The sequence below is a fragment of the Trachinotus anak genome, unplaced genomic scaffold (genome assembly GCF_046630095.1).
Source record: "Trachinotus anak isolate AG129_WGS33_773 ecotype Australia unplaced genomic scaffold, CSIRO_AGI_Tana_v1 ptg000008l, whole genome shotgun sequence".
Taxonomy (NCBI): domain Eukaryota; kingdom Metazoa; phylum Chordata; class Actinopteri; order Carangiformes; family Carangidae; genus Trachinotus; species Trachinotus anak.
The window spans coordinates 21,953,099-21,972,675 of NW_027273859.1; the positions used below are offsets into that span (position 1 = coordinate 21,953,099).

General features: G+C 40.3%; 3 protein-coding genes across 8 annotated transcripts in view; 1 reads left to right on the forward strand and 2 right to left on the reverse strand.

Annotated features, from left to right (window-relative positions):
* LOC139624407 (rho guanine nucleotide exchange factor 28-like) overlaps window positions 1–8,171 on the reverse strand; it is a 40,294-nt gene extending 32,123 nt beyond the window's left edge. For 3 of the 6 annotated variants that reach the window (XM_071483494.1, XM_071483495.1, XM_071483491.1), the window contains exons 1-5: window positions 7,920–8,170; window positions 5,556–5,599; window positions 1,628–1,769; window positions 630–739; window positions 153–339 (exon numbers count right to left, since the gene is read on the reverse strand). In XM_071483494.1, coding sequence (XP_071339595.1) covers window positions 153–339; window positions 630–739; window positions 1,628–1,769; window positions 5,556–5,588 — 472 coding nt within the window. In that variant the 5' untranslated portion in view covers window positions 5,589–5,599; window positions 7,920–8,170. Of the gene's footprint in view, window positions 1–152; window positions 340–629; window positions 740–1,627; window positions 1,770–5,555; window positions 5,600–7,919 lie in introns of all 6 variants that reach the window. The other 3 variants (XM_071483493.1, XM_071483492.1, XM_071483497.1) reach the window with 2 other exon arrangements.
* Window positions 8,172–8,697: 526 nt separating this feature from the next.
* On the reverse strand, window positions 8,698–14,307 carry utp15 (UTP15 small subunit processome component). Its single transcript, XM_071483504.1, has 12 exons — window positions 14,136–14,307; window positions 13,389–13,505; window positions 13,189–13,281; window positions 12,822–13,006; window positions 12,260–12,438; window positions 11,602–11,727; window positions 11,308–11,443; window positions 11,053–11,137; window positions 10,183–10,338; window positions 9,881–9,982; window positions 9,579–9,712; window positions 8,698–9,440 (listed from the first exon to the last, which is right to left on the reverse strand). Exons 2-12 carry the CDS (start codon window positions 13,476–13,478, stop codon window positions 9,149–9,151), a joined length of 1,578 nt encoding a protein of 525 aa, XP_071339605.1. The 5' UTR covers window positions 13,479–13,505; window positions 14,136–14,307; the 3' UTR covers window positions 8,698–9,148.
* Window positions 14,308–14,660: 353 nt separating this feature from the next.
* Window positions 14,661–17,362, forward strand: LOC139624410 (transcription factor BTF3-like). The gene is made up of 6 exons (XM_071483506.1): window positions 14,661–14,772; window positions 15,539–15,607; window positions 15,719–15,832; window positions 16,412–16,613; window positions 16,702–16,758; window positions 16,971–17,362. The coding sequence occupies exons 2-6, from the start codon at window positions 15,539–15,541 to the stop codon at window positions 17,015–17,017; spliced, it is 489 nt and encodes a 162-aa protein (XP_071339607.1). The 5' UTR covers window positions 14,661–14,772; the 3' UTR covers window positions 17,018–17,362.
* The last annotated feature ends 2,215 nt before the right edge of the window (window positions 17,363–19,577 follow it).

Below are 19,577 nucleotides of genomic sequence, written 5' to 3' on the forward strand. Positions count from 1 at the left end.
TTTATTTATCTATTTTTCTATCTATAACTGTATCTATTTTATGTTTCAAACATTTAGAATTATCCCATAATAAAACCAAAACATAAAATGATTTTGATCAACATATCTGTGCAGGAATGCCGTTCAGCGGGATAGGAGAATCCTGCTCTCACCGTCTCCACTGTGGCTCCCCAGTACACTCCAGCTTCGGGGGATATCCAGGTTGGCCATGGCCAGGGCCACGCGACGATCCATAGCCCAGCGAGAGCTCTCGTTGCCCAGGCTGAAGAGGCTTCTTAGCTCCTTGTGATCGGTGGATCTCAGACAATGTCCATGGACCACCAGGTGCTCTGCAAGGTCCTGAGAATAAAGCAGTTGTGAATAAGATGCAACCTGTTATAACTGGTGGACCATGCAAAAACAAAAAAACCACTACTGTGGAGAGAAGATTTTACTGGTTCAATGCAAAACATGTTTGGAGAATTTTATGACTTGAGGTAAGTGATTCACTCACTACACTAATGAGCCAACACTATTTTCTTTAACCAAATATTACACTCTACAATCTGTGTATGAGCAGATCATTTTTACCATAGTAATACACAACCATGCAATGAAAGTACAGCATCATTTTTATGAGGCTTCCCTACCTGAGCATCATCTTGGACATACTCCAGTGAAGCCCCGCCCACCCAGGTGAGAGGTGTGGTTTCAGAGCACAGGTAGGCCTGGACAGACACCATCTCAGCCAGGTTGTGTCCTAAAGAGAGACACAGCAACAACAGCAAAAGCCAAACTTAACTTCGGACAGATTTATCTACAAAAATGTTAAGTACAGTATGAGACCCGTACAGCCATCTTTCTCTCCATGACAAGGTGCTGCCTGTGACTGCCTTCTCAACAAAGCAAGAAAAAAAACAGCAGACAAAATGTGATTGATTACAATTTTCAAGTGTCTGTTTCGAACTGTGAATGTGAAATTGATGGCCGCCTGGTTGTAAAGAGATCTATCTAAAAACATTCATGGTTGTAACAAATGAACATAATTAAAATTACATTTGTATAGTGTTTTAAAAATGCTTTATACATATCAGCCCAGAGCCTGAGTGCCCTAGAAAATGCCTGAGTGTAATTAAACATGTTCTCACGTGTTCTTTTTGTATGTAAATAAGGGCAAGTTTTCTTTTTTGATGGAGAAGGAGACCTGGTTTTAATAGTCCAGCAGGTTTGCACACTCTTCTGTAGAGAGAGAGCCCTGCAGGACTGCCTGCTGTCTGTGTCAGCCTACACGGAGGCTCAGTAATGTTGACATACTGTTTATGGTGCTGTTTCCCTCCTGACAGGAAGCTGATAAGATTCTGTGTCCTTCCAGACCTCAACCCACAGACTGTGTATGTATGTATATGTGTGTGTGTGTGCGCGTACGTGTGTAAGATTCAAATAGTGATATATTGCTCATTGGTCCACAGCAGACAGGAGTGGAAAAGCTGGGGTTGTCACGATGTGCAGTTTAACTACTGAAGATATTTTTCTAAATTAATTCTCCCTTTTGGATATCGAACACAGCAAATTACCCCAAAATAGAAGACACATAATGCAATAACACAGCAATATAAAACACATCACACAGACACACACATGCACATACCAGGCACTATGAAGCAGAGCATGATGTCACTCTGAGCCCTGGTGACATGGACCAGGGTGGATCCTTCCAGAACAATGTAGACCTCTGCATCGTCTGGCACCGAGTCTAAACCCTCCAGTAATGCAAATACCTTGGCCTGGCCCTGAGATAAAGAAAGGTGAGAGAGGGTGAGAGGGGAAATAAGGAAGAAAATAAAGAAGACAGGTGTTAGAGAGCAAAAAAAAAATATTGCTATTCCTAAAGATACAGGCTTATTTTAGAGTAAGGCTCTATTCTGATGCCGTGTTCTGCATTTCTGTAAAGTCCACCAAATCCCCTAAGAGAATTCCTCTTCAGGCTACAATAAAACATTCCCCTGCAATAAAAACAGGAATGTCTTAGTGTCTATTGCAAAGACCTGCCCTGATCCCAACAGGCCAGAACACTTTAGACTCCTGATCTGAGGCAGGAGAAAGTGAAACAGGGCAGAACAGTCAGAGCGATATGTACCGGTACCGATGTGATTGTAAGGGTACCGATATGACTGGCGCCCTTTAAAAAACTTTAAAGGGCGCAGGTCAGATGTGGGTGTGACAGCATGTTATGTCTGCCGCACTAGACCAGAAATCCTCACTTAAGATCCCCAGGTTGAGTTGTTCCACGATCTATCTAGAGCTGGGTGTTGGTTGAGGTTTTTGATACTACAGCCAATAAAGTACCTGAGTTTTGTGTCAGTGCCAATTTTTTTTTTTTTTTATCAGAAAAACTGAAAAATCATAAAATACAAATCATACTCAAATAGCAGTCATACAGACACTCAATCCCTGCTTTTGGTTTTGACATTTTCAATACTCTTAGACACAGATATTTTTCAATCTGTAACACAAAATGTGAAAGGTTTTATATAGAGATCCACTGAGCTATTAAAAACTACAGAACTTACGCAAAATTGGATTAATACATATTTGAAACATATTTGAGTGATATTAGTTCATCAAAATACAATATGACACACCTCTACAACAGGTCAGTGACAGGGCTGAAGAATTAATTGAAATATTATCAAAATTCCAATATGCAAATTGTAGGAGGTGCAATTTATTGATAAAGGTAAAATGTGTCACAACATACCACAATTGAGGCATTGTGGTGCTACAGAGGTGCTCCTGGCCTACAAATCATATTCTCCAGACATAAAGAAACATGCTTATTTTATACAAGCCCCAACACAAATCACATCATCCTCATTTTTATATTTTTTCCTGTGAGAATGAAATGCAAAAATGACCACTCCAACTGAAATCATGACTCATATCGCAATCGCAGTATCTGCCAAAATAATTGCGCTTTTTATTTCTTTTATTTTCTTTGCTTCCTCAGCCCTTCAGGATGGACTTTCCTTTGCGCTTCTGTATCAAGCCAACAGTGCAACAGAATAGGCAATCAAATAATTAGTTGATATCATTGAGAACCAGTCCTTGTTAGGACATTGTACCTTTGATAAAAATCTCAGTCTCAGTCCCTCAGAATAAAAAACATCCTCCAGGGCCACTAGCCTGCTTTTTAGAGTCACCAAGAACCAAGAAGATATCAATTTGTCCACCTACAGTGGCCTCAATAGCAGTGCAGCCACATACACGCTGTGTGGGTTATTCTGGGAAACGTATCAAAGACTGACTGAGGGAGTGGAGGAGACAGGTTGCATGAAAGAAGGTAGAGCAAAAATGTAAATTTTAAGGCTTAACTTGAAATGCAATGAACATCCCGGATTAGTGTTGGATGGTGTAACAGTCTCAGAGTCTTTTTTTTGAAGCAGTCGTTCTGTTTCTCAAGAAAGTCAATCTATTAGCCTTGCATCACCTCAACAGCTGACCTGATTTCTCACACAACAACACTGGCAGGCTTTTCTCTTTACTTCTCTCCCTGTCTCAGATAGAGACACTGTGAGTAATCCTGCCTCCATGTCTCTCCGTCTCACTTAATCCCTCCTTCAGGTTCACTCATCCATTTCTTTCTCCCTGGTTGTTTATTCTTTGGCTAAGAACAGGTTTAGCACAAATTCTATGACATCTGCACAGCTTCTCCCGTTCCCTCATTAAGACTCCTCACCTCTGTGTGATTGACCAGATGCTGACCACTAGTGATGCTGTGGCCAGTAGATGAAACACTGGACGTAACAGTGAACAGAACAGAGTTTGAATCTAGAAACAGTTGACGCTGCACGAAGTAATATGGCGTGTGCCAACATGCAGCAGTTAGCTTTGTTCTCCACCTTGGAACAGACGCCCATAAACTCTATCTCTGCACACGTATACAGACAATGACGCCTACTGACTTTGGTGAGCTCCTGATTTTCCCTCTAGCAATGTTGATTTTAAGTTTTTACGAGAAATATCTCGACAACTGTTGGATGGACTGCCACGCCTTTTGGCATAGATGTCCTCGGTGCACAGAGGATGAACCCTAATGGCTTTAGCAATCCTCAGAGTTTTCAGTTATCTAGTAAAATATCTCAACATCTGTTAGATTGATTGGCACAGACACTCGTGGCTTCCAGATAGTGGATCCTAATGACTTTATTGAATCCCTGAATTTTCCTCTAGCGCCAGCAACAGTTTGACATCTGTGGTTTTAAGTGAAATATCTCAAACCATGAATAGAAGATGAATCAAAGTAACTGGTAGTGTTTCTACTCGAACCACCAGCAGGTCAAAATTTATTGAAATGTGTCCATTATTTTGGACACATTGGCAAAACTAATGACAACTCCATCAAACTTAGCTGTACATGCTGTGTTTCGTGCCACAGGCTAAGATGATGCTTACATCAGCACGTTGATGCCTCACAGGCTAGTCCTGTTAAAACACTTCTTCAGTTTTGCCAGCTATCCCCTGCTTTTAAAACTGAACTGTTGCGTGGATGTATTCACTCATTCATCCATTTGTGGGCCTCTATAGAAAGCGAGCACAGCAGGAACAGCAGGTGCTTCACTACATGAAATGGCCCAAATGGAGTCTCCACAATAAAAGTTTGGTAACCTTTAAATAACCTTGAGTAAAAGCGAGACAGCATTAAAAACATGTCGGATTAGGACTGAGTAAACACAGAGTGAAAAGTGTATTCCTCCTTTGATCTTCAGAAAAGCATGAATTCTTATTGATGTTTGAGTACATTGTTAAGATTCCAAACTGAAACCGACAGATAAATGTTTGACTGCGGTCCTGCCCTGTTTGACTACAGTTTGACTTCACAGACAACAGATCCATTCAAAGGTTTAACGTGACCAGACACATCACAAATCAAACTGATAGCAAATACAAGTTCCTTTCCAATTCTGACTAAGTAAAATACAAATAAAAAACCTCAATGTGAATGAATCACAGAGTTACTGATTTGCTAGTTATATATAGAAATGCCAGGCAGCCTTTGTCACTGTTGTGCTGATGGATAAGGTTATTTTTTCCATAAGAAACTATGATTCAGTGCTCAAATAACCTAACAGCAAAGCCCAGAAATGTTTCATTCAAAGACCGATAAAGTCCCTGTTTGATCAGCGTGGAAAACATCAGTCTTCCGTCATCATGGCGCCCTCATCGCCCCCAGTGTCAGCTCTGAGGTCTCATTTATACAACTGTACATACAGTAAGTTCAGTGAACGAAACTACATGTGCTGTACTGACGGACAAGCAGCAAACATTTATATCCCTTCAGATATTGGATGGATTTACAGTTATATTTTGGCCTCGAGATGCATTTTCATTAAACACAATGGTTTGGTCATGAACACAGAATCTCTGCCATAGACTTTTGGTTTTTAAAAATGAGGTTGCCGATCTCTCGGTGTGTGCCAAACCCAATTTGCAGAGATTTTGCAGAGGGTTAACTAACTCTCGAGATTAACTGGAAGAGCTGGTCTCTAACTTGACTGAAAACTGGAGCACATACTCACATACAGAGGCACCTTCCTCCTGCTCAGCTCCATTTGCACAGCGACTGCAGGCAAAGACAGACATTCAACAGAAATATATGAGAGACAAATATAAAAAAAGGAAAACTCATTCTCAGAGCACAGTGGCAAGAAAAAGCAAATCAACTCGTTGGAATGACCTGGTTTTCTGCATTGATGGGTCATAAAATGTGGTTTGATCTTCACCTAACTCACAAGTATAGACAAACACAGCGTGCTTAAGCTAACACCACACAAACAGCTATAATTTTTTCATGTGTCTATTGAACACAGCCATTAAACATTCACAGTGGTGGAAAAAGTAAGCGAACCCTTGGATTTAATGACTGGTCGAACCTGCTTTGGCAACAATAACCTCAAACAAGAGCTTTCAGTAGCTGCTGATCAGACCTGCACCTGTTAACGGCTCTCTGAGGTCATTCCACCACATCTCTATTGGGTTAAGGTCTGGGCTCCGACTGGGCCACTGCAACAGGTGGATCTTCTTTGTTTGAAGTCATTCTGTAGTAGATTTACTTTGACGTTTAGGGTCATTGTCCTGCTGCATGACAGATCTTCTACTGAGCTTCAGCAGGCGGACAGCCAACTTCACAATAACCTATAACATACAGTGATAAACTTGGGAATTCATTTTCCCCTCAATGATGTCGAGCTGTCCAAGCAGTAAAGCAGCCCCAAATCATGATGCCCTCTCCACCACACTTCACCTTTGGGATGATGTTTTCATGTTGGTGTGCAGTTTTTTACACCATACATCCCCAAACAATTCAACCTTAGTTTCATCAGTCCACAAAACATTTTCCCAGTAGCATTGTGGAGTTGTCAAGCTGCTCTTTGGCAAACTTCAGGCATGCATTTGATGTTTTTTTGGAGAGCAGCAGCTTCCTCCGTGGTGTCCTGCCATGGACACCATGCTCCAAGTAACCATGATTTGTGTATGGTAAACTCATGACCAGAGATGTTAACCAGATGTTAGTGATTACTCCGAGATTCCTTGTTACCTTAACGCTCAGTAATTCTGCGTTGTGCTTTTGGAGTCATCCAAGCTGGAGCAAGAAACAGAACTAAATCTTCCTCATTTATAGAGTGACTGCGGACTGATGAATATCTAAACTCTCTGAGATGACTGTGTAACTCTTTCAGCTTTATGCAGATCAACAACTTCTGATATTAAGTCCTCTGAGATCTCATTTTCGCAAGGAAATCAAGAATTCTTGTGAATAGTAAACTCAAAATGTTTTAATGTTTTTTATAACTCACAGTAGCTCTAACTCAAGCACTAACCTCCAATCTTGTATCATTGATTGGACTCCAGGTTTGATAACTCCAGACTCCTATTAGCTTTTGTTGATGTTACTAACCGAGGGGGTTCACACACTTTTCCCAGCCTACACTGTGAATGTCTTGAATGTTCAACATGTACAACAATTAGTAACTCAGATGAAGATCTGATCATATTTTAAGACACATTTATACATAAATGCAGACAATTAAATTTAAAAGGGCTCACTTACTTTTTCCTGCCACTGCAGTCATGTAAGTGCTCATTACTTCCCTGGTTAGTTTGGTTATTCTGCCTGCTCCTCTGATCCCGAAGAGATTATCAAACCTTTTTTGTGCCAAGCAGAGTCAAAGGTCCTCCGATGAGACGGGATAATCCTTTGATCCCAAGTATGTGAATAATGATTTTAATGATGAAACTTTATTCCTTGGTCCATAGAGACAGTATCCTACCAGAACACCTACATGTGTGTGTCAGTGCTAAAGTAGGAAATCGATTGATTTCAGTGCTGCAGGCTTCAGACCTGTTCCTTATCAGTGGCCTCTTCCTAAACTGGACACAACAGCTGGCTCTTGACACAACAACCATTTTTCAAGAAATTGTTCCTTATGTAATTACATTGCATCTTGCAATTACCTTTATAATTACATATTTATAATCATAATAGACCAACTATTGCACCGAGCAAAGGCAAAGCATGAACAAAGCAGCAGGAAAGGACTTTTTTTTTTTTTTTGTGGAAGTGTGCTAGCTTTATGACACAGCAAAACTGCTCATCACAGGATGGATGTTACAGGGATTATACTGAATATTTTTTGTTAAATACCACAAACTCAAGAGTGTAGCTCTGGACACGTTTATGTGCGTTTTCACATTTTTAAAAATGAATTTAACTCAGTTTAATGTTGACCTATTTAGCCGCAGAATAACGGAGGCTCTTTAAAAACAGATATAATATATATATATATTATATCATTGCAAGTGTTGACAAACTGTCAATAATATCATAGGAAACTGACAGGTTGAACACAGTAGGAAAGGGTTGACATTTTGGATGTGCCTACCTTTAACAGGAGCTGAAACTACAGCGGTAGAGACCTGGCAGCGCGCTTGAATTCAGCAGGGAGAGCGAGCACCTAACTCGGACTCATCCTCCCTCAGCGAGCCGCTGCCTCAAGCGTCGGTGCCGGAGCTACAGGTTGAGAAATGGCGCTGAGTCGGTGCCGCTGCCGTTTCCAGCCCGACCTGCAGCCTCCACTGACACAGCATCCCCCCCTCCCTCCTCCTGCTGTCAGCGTCGGTGCTCTCTGTCCGTCTTCCGTCTGCCAATCCGATGCAAATTCCTCTTAATGTGCGAAAGTTAACTGTTTCTTTGAGGTTACAGCGACCTCTAATGGCAGGAGATAAAATCAGCGGCCGGGGGCCACAGAAAGCAAATGATTCACTCATGTTGAGACGGTCACACTTCAGGTTTCCGTATGTAGCAGTCGGACGCGGCATAGAAACACTTGATAAATGGTTCACAACTGAGTATGATGTAGTTATAAGCTGATATAAGTTATTAGTGCATTTTTTAATTACTATAACTCCACCTTGAATGGAAGCTGGTGTATAAACAGATTATGAAAATATAGTTAAAAGTTATTATAAGTCTTTAGAGAACTGTCAACAAATACTGTATATAATAAACACTTAAAACTGCCATTATGTGCAAATAACTACAAAAACATTACTTGCTTATACACACTTTATAAATACTAAACAGAGGGATTTCAAGTAATGTGTTTGTTGAAATGCTACTGTTACAGTGACACTTTTTGAACACAATTATAATTCATCCATTTCAATATTACAAAGATTTATTTTCATCTGCTTATAAAACATTTGTCAATGCCAAATATTAAGAAAACACAAAGCAGACATTCACGGTGAAATCCTTCACACACACACACACACACACACACACACTATTGAAAGTGTAATTACAAGACTTCCAATAAAAGCAACACCTTGCTTTACATCCACACATTCAGAGATTCCTCATACAGTAAACGTATGCTCATCTTTGTTGTCTGTTGGTTGGTAGTCAGTCGCGCCGAGTTAAAACACCAGAGTGGGACCATGGGTTTGTCAGTCTCTTAAAACCTGTGCCAAAATGTTTGTTTGACATGTAGCCTGACATGTCAGGAAATTTGTGTCTGATGTTTCAAAAAGAGGTTTAAGAGTTGTAAAGGTACTCTAACCCAGTCTAAAGCAGCCCCCCCCCCCTCCCCCCACCCACCCACTACAAGCCTCAGGTGGCCTGAAGCTGTGGTCTTGCTTCTCCCTGAGTCAGGCCATTAGACCTGCTGATGGCAGAGCACTGCACTTCCTTCCTAGGGAGGGAGGAGGCGAACATTGTGTCCAACATGCCCAGCACCTCCAGGAGTTCCTGCTGGTAGTCGATCTCTCTCTCCAGCAGCTCCTGCAGACGGAGCAGCTGTCGGTCCACGACTGGTGACTGGCCGATTACTGACTGATAGATGTCCAGGATCATCTCAGCCGCTGTGACAAGGACAGGAGCAAACCTGGGGTCGACCAAGTTCCTGAAGAAGAAATGGAAAAAGTTGCACATCAGAACATGTCTGCACAATTTGATCAACAATAGCAATCTACAAAATTCAGTGCACATTATGCCAGCACATGATGAAGCTGAGCGTAATGAAGTTTTATCTGCGTCTTACCCTATGAGGAAGTTGAGCAACTGAGAGAGCCCCTGTTCATCCCTTCCTGCCAGAGCGTTCTTCAGCGTTCCTCTTCGATCCAGCTCCTTTATAACAGCAACTGTGATCTCTGGTTTTCTCTGTCTTATCCATGTCTATAGATAAAATCAAATACTCTGTTATCCCCACTGACAAATACATTTGTGCATGAGGAATGTTTAGATTCCAATATCCAGGACAACATCCACTTTTGTACGACAAAGCCACAGGACAGTGGGTGCTTTAACCCTTCTGCTAATGTTATAAATACATGAAATGCATACCTCCAGGGCTGTATCCAAAGCCTTAGATACATTAAATTTCTTCAGCTGCTTGTCGTATTTGGCCAAATGCTGTTTCACTGGTTTACTGACGAGAAAATCATCCTGAAAAAAAGATGCAAAATAGCCAGATATGCCTTAAATAATACATCAGTGTGAAGAAATAAAAGGCATTAGCCATTGTCAAACTGTTTGACCTTGTCTTTTGTAGGCTTCAGTCAATGCATCACTTGGGGAATAATAACTCAGCAGACCATATCATGTCTCTGTTAACCACAAGCCACAGCACATAAATGTAAACCCACCTGTTTAGGGACGTAGTTCTTCCCCTTCACAAAAACACGATATGATGGTCGTCGCCTCTGCTGGCCAGAGATCTCTTTTGATTCCTCAGGGCTCTTTCTGTGTTTCATACTCAGAATACCGTTGGTCATACCCACAACAATGGACTCATCATTCGGCTGAGGAGAAAGACATATTCGTAGTTTTACTATGACGAATTCAAACACTTTTTCTCCCCCACACATCACTTAGAGGAGCAGTGAGAAGGTCCACCAAAATCCATTTAACACTGTGCTGTGACTGATGTAACAATATGGTATATTACCATCAATATAGCTGAGAGAGCCTTTCTTTTTGAAGTGCCTTTTTCTAATGAATCAAATATTGTGGTGATTAAAAGGAGAAATCCAAAAGCACTCAAAGCCTTAAGTTTACAGAAAGCTTTGTCAGTTCAATGTCTGAGGTTGCACATTGTGTTCTGGAAACTCTACACCCTGCTGCCAACAGCGTGAGAAGAGGATGTACTGTTTCTCCTTTCGAACTAAGTCTCTGGCAATACTGGATATTTTTGTTAGCAGCTGCAGAAACTCAATCTATCACTTTGCAGTCTGAGAGCTGGTCTCAAATCACAGCTTCCTCTGAGAGCTGCACCTCAAATACACACAAATGTTAATCTCTTTGTATTCACACAAATTTTCACACAAGGTTTTTTGTTTTTGCACATTTCTAGGCCACGGTCAAATAAGGAGTTCCCCATCTTCGGTTACTATAAATTACTAATGTGTAACTATGATAAATTTAGTTTACTTGAATGCACCTTTCTACGTTTAATTTAATTTCAAACATGGAAACTAATAATAAATAATGATAATGGGTTGAATGTAATTTCTTACAGCCAATGCCAGACTGAGGATGGAGGCAGCGTAGTCAAAGTTGTGGACCACTTTATAGCTGGTTGTGTTATACACCTTTACATGCCTGAAAGACAAACAGAGGCTCTGAATTAGATCACATTCATAGAAAAACCACTTGTGAAATAAGTATGGAACTGTCACAACAGAGTGGCCTCTGTGATCTCCACAATTTAGAACTCTTTCTCCTTCATCTCCCATGTTAGACACACAACTGTACATACACCTGTCCCATACCTGTCCAGAGAACCTGACAGCAGTCTCTGTCCATCGCTGCTGAGACACAAACAGGTGACAGTCTTGTGATGGTTCTTCAGGGACACCAGAGGCTGGCCTCCCTTTAGCAGATCCCACACTTTCACATAGCGCCCTCCTGAAGAGAGAGAGACAGAGAGAATTTGGATTTAAAGTTTTCTAATGTCCTGGATGAATTTCAGTAACTATAACGTAGCATTTTGTGTATGGTCTGAAAACAAGTTGGTACGGTTTCTGGACGCGCTGACTGAGCGTGGTGACTTTACTGCTGACTACCTGCAGAGACCAGGAGCCCCTCAGAAGGATAGAGAAGCAGACTTTCCACTGGCTGGCCGTGGTCCATGGTCATCACACTCTTATCCGCTCTGGCATCAAACAGTTTCACTGTGTGGTCATATGATCCTAAGATAAAAAAAAACATCAATTATTAGTCACTCAAAAACATAGCAAACTCCTTCATCCTGGTCCTCATCCCTCCATCTGCAGTGGCCCTCTGTTCAACATCTCAAGAGTAGCTCAGATTATGTTTTCTGCTGTTACCACTAACTTTGCACATTAATTATTCAACTTTCAATTAGACTAGTTATATAAGTTAACATCTTTTCCTATTTTTTTCTTTTTAGCACAAATTATTATTATTTTTTTTTAAAGTAGAAATCCTGTAGCATACAGTGCAGAAATTGTGCTGCTAATAAGCCATAGATCTGGTAGGTAATAAAAGATTTTGGCTATGCTCGTTATGTTGCTTTGATCTGAAAGCCATTGTAACAGATGTCATAGAGTAGTTCTATTCAAAAAGTGTATTGGCTACAATAAATGTCAAACTATATCTAATTATATCTAATTCTGAGATGCACCAAGCATTGACACTAATGAACCACAATTTTAATTTTCTCAAACTATTCAAAAAAAAAAAATTCAGCTTCCATCTCACCAGTGATGAAGAGATCTGTGTTGAGTTTGCTCGTGACGCCGCAGCGGATGTAATCTGTGTGCTCTTGGTAGGTGCTGAGCTCTGTGGCATTGGGGATGTCCCAAAGTCGACAGGTGTAGTCGTCCGACCCCGTGAGGATCTGGTACCCGCCTGACGTGAAGTCAGTTACATGTACAGCCCTGAGCAGAAACACAATACGAGACAAAATTCATATCGGTTCTCTTTCCCAATGAGACGTTTATTATATTTATTTTATTAGTAAGTAAATTTGCAGGTTGTCAGAACTCTTGAGCTCATCATGAAATTCAGTCGATGGATCACTCAAGATATCATCATTCAACAATTTCTTTACTACACAAAAGTTTCCTGCGGCCCTGAACAATACAGCAGCTTAGCATGGTGGCTGAATGGTAATACAGCATAATAAAAAGGATTCTTGATCTGCCCTATATTCCTACAATTATTTAAATGATGAGAGCACCAGATAATGACACATGTGAAAAACACTCAGCCTTCAGTCTAGGCAACAGCACTATTAGTCAGTGTCGTATGGGATACCCACTTTGTGTGCCCTTTGAACATCCTGAGTGCCACCTTGCCGCTGACGTCAAACAGGCGGACTGCAGAGTCCTCACATCCCGCCACAAGCAGCTGACCGTCTGACCTGAACCTCCCACAGTACGCAGTGTCTTTAAACCGTGTAAATGACTTCACAGGCTCCTGGGAGAACGGCCCATAAATGTGGATCTGTGGAGAAACCAGTGTCAGAATGAGGGGAAATCTCAAATAAATGTTGCCTACTTGATACCTGATTACTCATCGAGAGCTGATGGAACTAGGATTGTTTAGTTTACAAGTGAACACTGATTGAACCGTGGAGCAAAAAAAATAAATAAATATCACAATTGATAGAAGTGAAGCCAACATACTCTTGTGAATGCTGTCACAGCAAAATTATGTGGAGCCACAGGGGAAAAGTCGATGTTTGTGACTGCTCCAAATTCTTTTATCTGGACCGGAGCCTGTGGGAGGAGAAACAAAGGCGCATTGTTAAGAATGGGAAACAGATATAAACAAAACTCTGACACGACAGAAATATTAAAGATAGCATACAGTAGAAGAGACTCACCTTGTAGTTTTTCCAGTACAGTGTGTCTTGTGTGACTTTCTCTCCGAGTCTGGGATAGACTTGGATTTTCGTAGGTTTAAATGAAGCCATTTCAATGCTGATCACTAAATACTAGGCCTGGAAAGATACAGAAAATAAAAACATGGACATTAACATATAGGGTTAGATACAGAAATATGGCACCGGGGCTAGTTAAACCTCTTAAACGCCACTCGCCTACTGGTGGGAAGTGTTGTATAAAAGGCACAAGGCATTTATTATGCTTTAATTTGAGCATGGATTACGCCATAAAGACTAAAGGGTATGGTGATAATGGCTTTAACAAGGTGCTGGTACAAAACGATATAGAATATGATGCTGTCAGGCAGAATAAGGGGATTTTCCCCCAATTAAAGCTGACCTATTTGAGTGGGAAACCAACTTGGATTGATAGTTTAGCATCGACCTCAGCAACATGAACGGAAAAAGAGTTCACATTCTTAACATCCAACATCAACACAACCCACCAAGGCAAAAAATTAATTTACTTTTTTCCATTGTGCATACAGAGCTCAATAAAATAAACGATGTCTACTGTCAAGCTTCTCCTAAGAACTAAATCTAGACGTAAGGTTCGTGGTTTGGAAACAAAAGCGGCGTATTTGTGAAATACCTGAGCCAACGTGCTCAGTGCAGCACAACTTAGTTAGCACGCCGCGTATTAGCCGGCTAGCATCCCTGACTACACCGAGCTCTGAAGGTTCTCACCTTTGAACGAAAATGTCCAGGAGTGGAAACTAATTCTTTTAAGTAGGATGTGTTGAAATTAGATGATACCGGTATCTGTTGCCCAAGTAAACCAAAAGTTTCTCATTTTAACGAGTGATCACGTTGCCTCTCAGTGAGCAGGACGACGCCATGACTATAAACGCAAGTACTTCCGTTTCGATTGGCATAATCTTTTACCAATTCTTTTTTTTTTTTTTTTAAATTTTGCTGTAAGTTATTTTTTTTTAGATAGCACTGGCTGCTTGCTTAATTTTTTTTATGTTTACACATGTCTTATATAGTAGTTTAGTACTTATATTTTAGGTGACAGTTAAAAATACGTGCTACTGCCGTAAAAATAAATCAGATCTCCGAGTCCACTACTTTCGATCAATATTAGAGAGCATTCAATTAGTGGATGTAATCTTTGCAACTGCAAAACATGACAGGACAATTTAAACATTAGAATTTAAACACTAGATTAAGATTAATTAAAAGTTTGAGCACGAATTTTGAAAAACTACACAGTCTGTGGAGCACACCGGCAAGTTATCGATCTGAGCACGTCACTTCCGGTCTTCCCTCCTTTCTCCGAGCTTCTTTCGGCGGTGTGACCCGCGTGTTTACACACTCCCAGGTCAGTTCACGTTTCTGTGGCCTTTTTAAGCTGTCTCAGACATATAATTTAAACCGAGTGAGGAAACAACGGTTCACAGTACCACTCTACGTGTTAAACGGCGAGGAAAGCGTCAATCATAGTGAAACGTTAGCATCAGTTTGAAGAGGCCTAACTTAGCTGTTAGCATTGGTTTGCTAACTAGCCGGCAGTTCAGTCTCATAATTCCTGAGACTCCGGGTTAAAAAAAAAAACACGTTTCCCAGTTTTTGTGGCTGAAAACTCAAGCACAGGCTTCTCGTTATGGACTAGCTAAACTAGCTACACTAGCTAAATCAAATTGGTGATGTTAACAGCTAAATCACTCCTCTTCGTTAGGGGGAACGTTGCTAGCCTAACTTAGCCACTAAGTTTAGCTGCCCACCTCTGTCTGATTCATGCAGAACTTGAGTCGAGACTTTAAAAGTGTGCAGCTATTCTTGGGGCTCCTGGCAGCTGCGAATTGTTAGTTTGAGGCAAAAGGGCGTGGGTGGGTTGGGGGAATTTAAGGGAATTTTAGCTTTGACACTTGATTGTAAATACAAAGCCTGTATTTCCAGCTAACTCAATCGTGGACTTTGGACGTGTTTTGTCTTTGCATATTACTCTCTTGCACGCAGATCAGATTATCTGATGAATGAGATAACGTCCATCATATTAGGGCTGTTCTGACATAATTTGAATGACTTGAGCTTTCATATGTTTTTCAATGTTTGCAAATATTAAATTTTATTATATGGTGTGTCAGATGAAGGAGGCGATAATGAACCAGGAGAAGCTCGCCAAACTTCAGGCGCAGGTCCGCATAGGCGGCAAGGTGAGTTGGAATACATGCTGGTCAATGACTTGCATACATATTTATCTTTAATGTTAGTCTTATACCTGTATTATGGAGTCATACATTAAAGCTCATTGTTGTTCTCTTTAGGGGTCAGCCCGCAGAAAGAAGAAGGTGGTGCACAGAACAGCTACAGCAGATGACAAGAAGCTGCAGTTCTCCCTCAAGAAACTAGGCGTCAACAACATCTCTGGCATTGAGGAGGTAGAGCAAATTCTGTCTGAAATGCACAGAAATAAGTAGGCAGACATGTCTTCCTCCTGACATTGGTGCTCTAAGGTCAGGTTTTCCCACTTAATGGAATAATAAGTACAATATGGTATAGGAGGCCACACATGGGACTGGAAAAATGTAAAATTCTCACCAAATGAAGCCTCTTAATTGCTGTTCAGTGCTGAAACAATTAGTTAATCAGTTAGTTGATAACTAATAAACATAAATATTTTATAACAACAGTCTAAAATACAAAGAAGGTCTTTTAATCCATTTGCTGACAGCTTACAGTGAAGTGTCCAAAATGTTATTTTAGATATAAGAGAGCGTTAATGCTGTAAACATGTGTAAGCATAGTGTGGTATCATCGCATGGAGACCAGTTTTTGTGTAGCCAACACAAGTAAAACATAATTATGGGTTTTAAAAGTGAACGTTTTTAATCTGTCAATTGTGTTTGGCAAGGACAGAGTCTTGCCAGCTGTTGCATCGTCCTCTTTGCCACTGACCTCAAATTCCTCTGTTTTTCTTCCTCTTTGTTCCCTTCAACTCCCTTTGTATCACCCTGAAGGTGAATATGTTCACAAACCAGGGGACAGTGATCCACTTCAATAATCCAAAGGTTCAGGCCTCCCTGGCTGCCAACACCTTTACGATCACAGGGCATGCTGAGAACAAGCAGCTCACAGAGATGCTCCCAGGAATCCTTAACCAGCTGGGAGCTGACAGTCTTACCAGCCTCAGAAGATTAGCAGAGACTCTGCCCAAACCAGGTACCCACAAAACTCTTAATTGATCCGTTTACATGGATCAGTGGTTTTGTGTGCTGTCTGTCAACAATTCATTGTTCTTTTTTCATAGTTGGAGAAAACAAAGCTCCCATGGTTGCTGCTGAAGAGGAGGATGATGAGGTCCCAGGTAAGCAATGTTACACATCTCCTTTTAAAAGGATCTGCATTAACTCTATACTCTAACATTAAAATAACGTATTTTTATTATTGTATTGTACTTAGTGATGTAGTTTCATTTGTATGCTAATAAATACTGTGCTTATTTAGACGTTTTCTTATCATTATTTGTTGGTGTTTTCTATCCTCCACCGCTCCTTACCCTTCTGTTTCTGTTTTTAGATCTTGTTGAAAACTTTGACGAGGCTTCAAAGAACGAGGCAAACTAACAAACACCAGCGGCCATTTCAACGCTTCTCTTTACTCACCATACTTTGACACAGCAGCATTTTCTTGTTGTTCATCTGTTGTTGCTCTGTAACTGCAAACAAAAGTTGCATTTTAATTGTAACCCTCACAATTGGGCTAAAACAAGTAAAACCGACTTTTTATGACACTTGTTACCTACCCTTTTGTTTGATTTGCCTCGTTCTGCAGTACAAGTGTTATTATTTAATTCAGTGGAATGTGCAGACCTTTTTCTTTCTCACACTGCCTCCCCTGCATTGTGATTCCCACACATCAAAAATGTATTGTCGGAATTAATCATGTAATAAAGATTACATTAAAATTTCTCACTTTTTTTTTAATGATCCACCAATTCTTCACAGAATTTGATGTAAATGCATGTTTACTTAATACGTTGTTGGCTTCATTAGATGTAGGGGGCTGGAGCTGGAGTCAATCCCAGCTGACATTTGGTGAGGTGCACCCTGGACGGGTCACCAGTCTGTCACAGGGCAAACATATACAAACAAAAACTCAGTCACACTCACATTCAAACCTACGGGCAATTTAGAGTCACCAATTAACCTAATGTGGACCTAACCTTTGGACCGTTGGAGGAGGCCAGAGTACCCGGAGGGAATCAACCCAGTCACGGGGAAGACATGCAAACTCCACAAATCCAGAACCTTCTTGCTGTGAAACGACCGTGCTAACCACTATAACACCGCCTTTGATTATGATGTCCTTTCGTAAATCTCTTAAATTTTACAGACTCTGTCAAATCACAGGAGTAGCAATTTAGCCAATTATTTCAAAATTGAGAGCTAGAGCATTACACAAGCTACAACTAGCAAAAACTAAACAGAAGTATCTTTGTCATACACCTTGAATGGTCTTCCTCTGCACTGTGTCATGAATCAGTAATTGGAGTTGATTTTCCATCTTATGTGATAATGTATTAATCACTGAAACATGAGCCACATAGTGGAGTTTTCAAAGATCATAATTTTTATGCATAAGGGGATTTTACATCAGCAGTACAGTCACCCTATTCCTGCCATTACACCACTTGATGGGAGCGAAACTCCTACCATAGCCGTCTCTCCCCATTCCCTCATCACTTGTTTCCTAGTGCTGTGTGTTGCTGTGTGTTTATTCCTTTTTACAGTTTCTGTGTTTTACATAAATACATAGTCTTTTCCCCAAATAAACCTTGTTCACAGAAAACAACACAAGAACAACATAACAATTACATTACAAACACAAAGTCCACATCATGTGAACTGCAGTGTGCAGTTGGGTCATTTACACCAATTGCGATGCTCAATACGTTGATAATCGTGACAGAGTAGTTTCACGATGAACTGTATGCTGTGGGTTTCATGCATGACAGGGTTTAAAAAGTTCTTCTGAATCAGGAGCGTAAAGGAAATACACACTGAGATAACAAGTTCTCATATATGACATTGATGAAATCTGTTGTTTCTGTTGTTGTTTGAAACTGTTGTTGACCCCTTTGACAGCTTTGATGTTTTTTTCCATTATCTGAACTGAAGTGAGCTTGACATAGATCTGAACACTGTGTAAACTACAACAGTTTTTTTATTTTTATTTGTATATTCATATCCCAGCAACACCCAGAACAAGATGGGACTTTGTGGTTTTGTTCACAGTTAATCATCTTTAAGTGGAAAAAGAGTTGGGTGACTCAAAACTATCTGAACTTCAAAATAAAATCACTTATTGAAAATATTTCACTTGAATCAAAGAAACATGCTAAATGAAAAAAAATTCACAACTTTAATGAAACCAACAAAACTCAAATAAACTTCTTCAAAAAATCTTAGTGGCCTATATAAACTTATTTTACTTGAAATTCCCAGCACTATAACTGTAAAATATAAAATTATAAGTTCAGTGGTAGAACAGTATATTTAATATGGTATTATCCCTCCATGGTCATTTCTCATCAAGTCCAGACCACTGTAGAGGTCAGCATTAACAACACATTATCAATAGAGTGAGCATTGACCACAATCGCTGTATTTATTGAGAAATGTTGTTCAAGTACATGAATGTCTTCTCAATAACGCATCAATGAATAATGCTTGTTAGGCTTTTAAAGAACTGAAACTTGAAACCAGCTTTTCTCTGTTCATATGACCTCAGAGTTTTCGCAGAATTTTAAATCAGCAATAGGATTACGATCATGTCATAGGGTGAATAAATTTAAATAAACACTATGAGGTACTTACCTACCTAACTGTAAGAGGACAAAGAAGATTTTTAACACCAAATACCAATGCAGCCTTCCCAGCACATGAATTACAAGGCTTTGTTTATAATGGAATTACTTCACCCAGTGGTTAACACCTGATACTATCAGATGATTTGTGTATGTGTGACCTAAAAGGCTGCTATTAGTCCTTTCATGACATTTGGCCCAAAAAAAAAAAAAAAATGGGTAGCCCCATGACTAATGGGCAGGGAAAGTCCTGTTGCTTTTCCCCATCTCTTTTCCAGTGTAAAGGTTTGTATGTTGAAGACATGAGCTTAGGGATA

Excerpts from the sequence above, each read along its gene's own strand:
- utp15 (XM_071483504.1), bottom strand. The coding sequence starts at position 13,478 with ATGGCTTCATTTAAACCTACGAAAATCCAAGTCTATCCCAGACTCGGA. Across the intron at positions 10,339-11,052 it reads TCCTCAGTCTGGCATTGGCT|CCGAATGATGAGTCCATTGT; the intron begins GTAAGAAATTAC and ends CTTTCTCCTCAG. Across the intron at positions 9,441-9,578 it reads TTGCTCAACTTCCTCATAGG|GAACTTGGTCGACCCCAGGT; the intron begins GTAAGACGCAGA and ends TTTCTTCTTCAG.
- LOC139624410 (XM_071483506.1), top strand. The coding sequence starts at position 15,539 with ATGAAGGAGGCGATAATGAACCAGGAGAAGCTCGCCAAACTTCAGGCG. Across the intron at positions 15,608-15,718 it reads AGGTCCGCATAGGCGGCAAG|GGGTCAGCCCGCAGAAAGAA; the intron begins GTGAGTTGGAAT and ends TGTTCTCTTTAG. Across the intron at positions 16,759-16,970 it reads GGAGGATGATGAGGTCCCAG|ATCTTGTTGAAAACTTTGAC; the intron begins GTAAGCAATGTT and ends TTCTGTTTTTAG.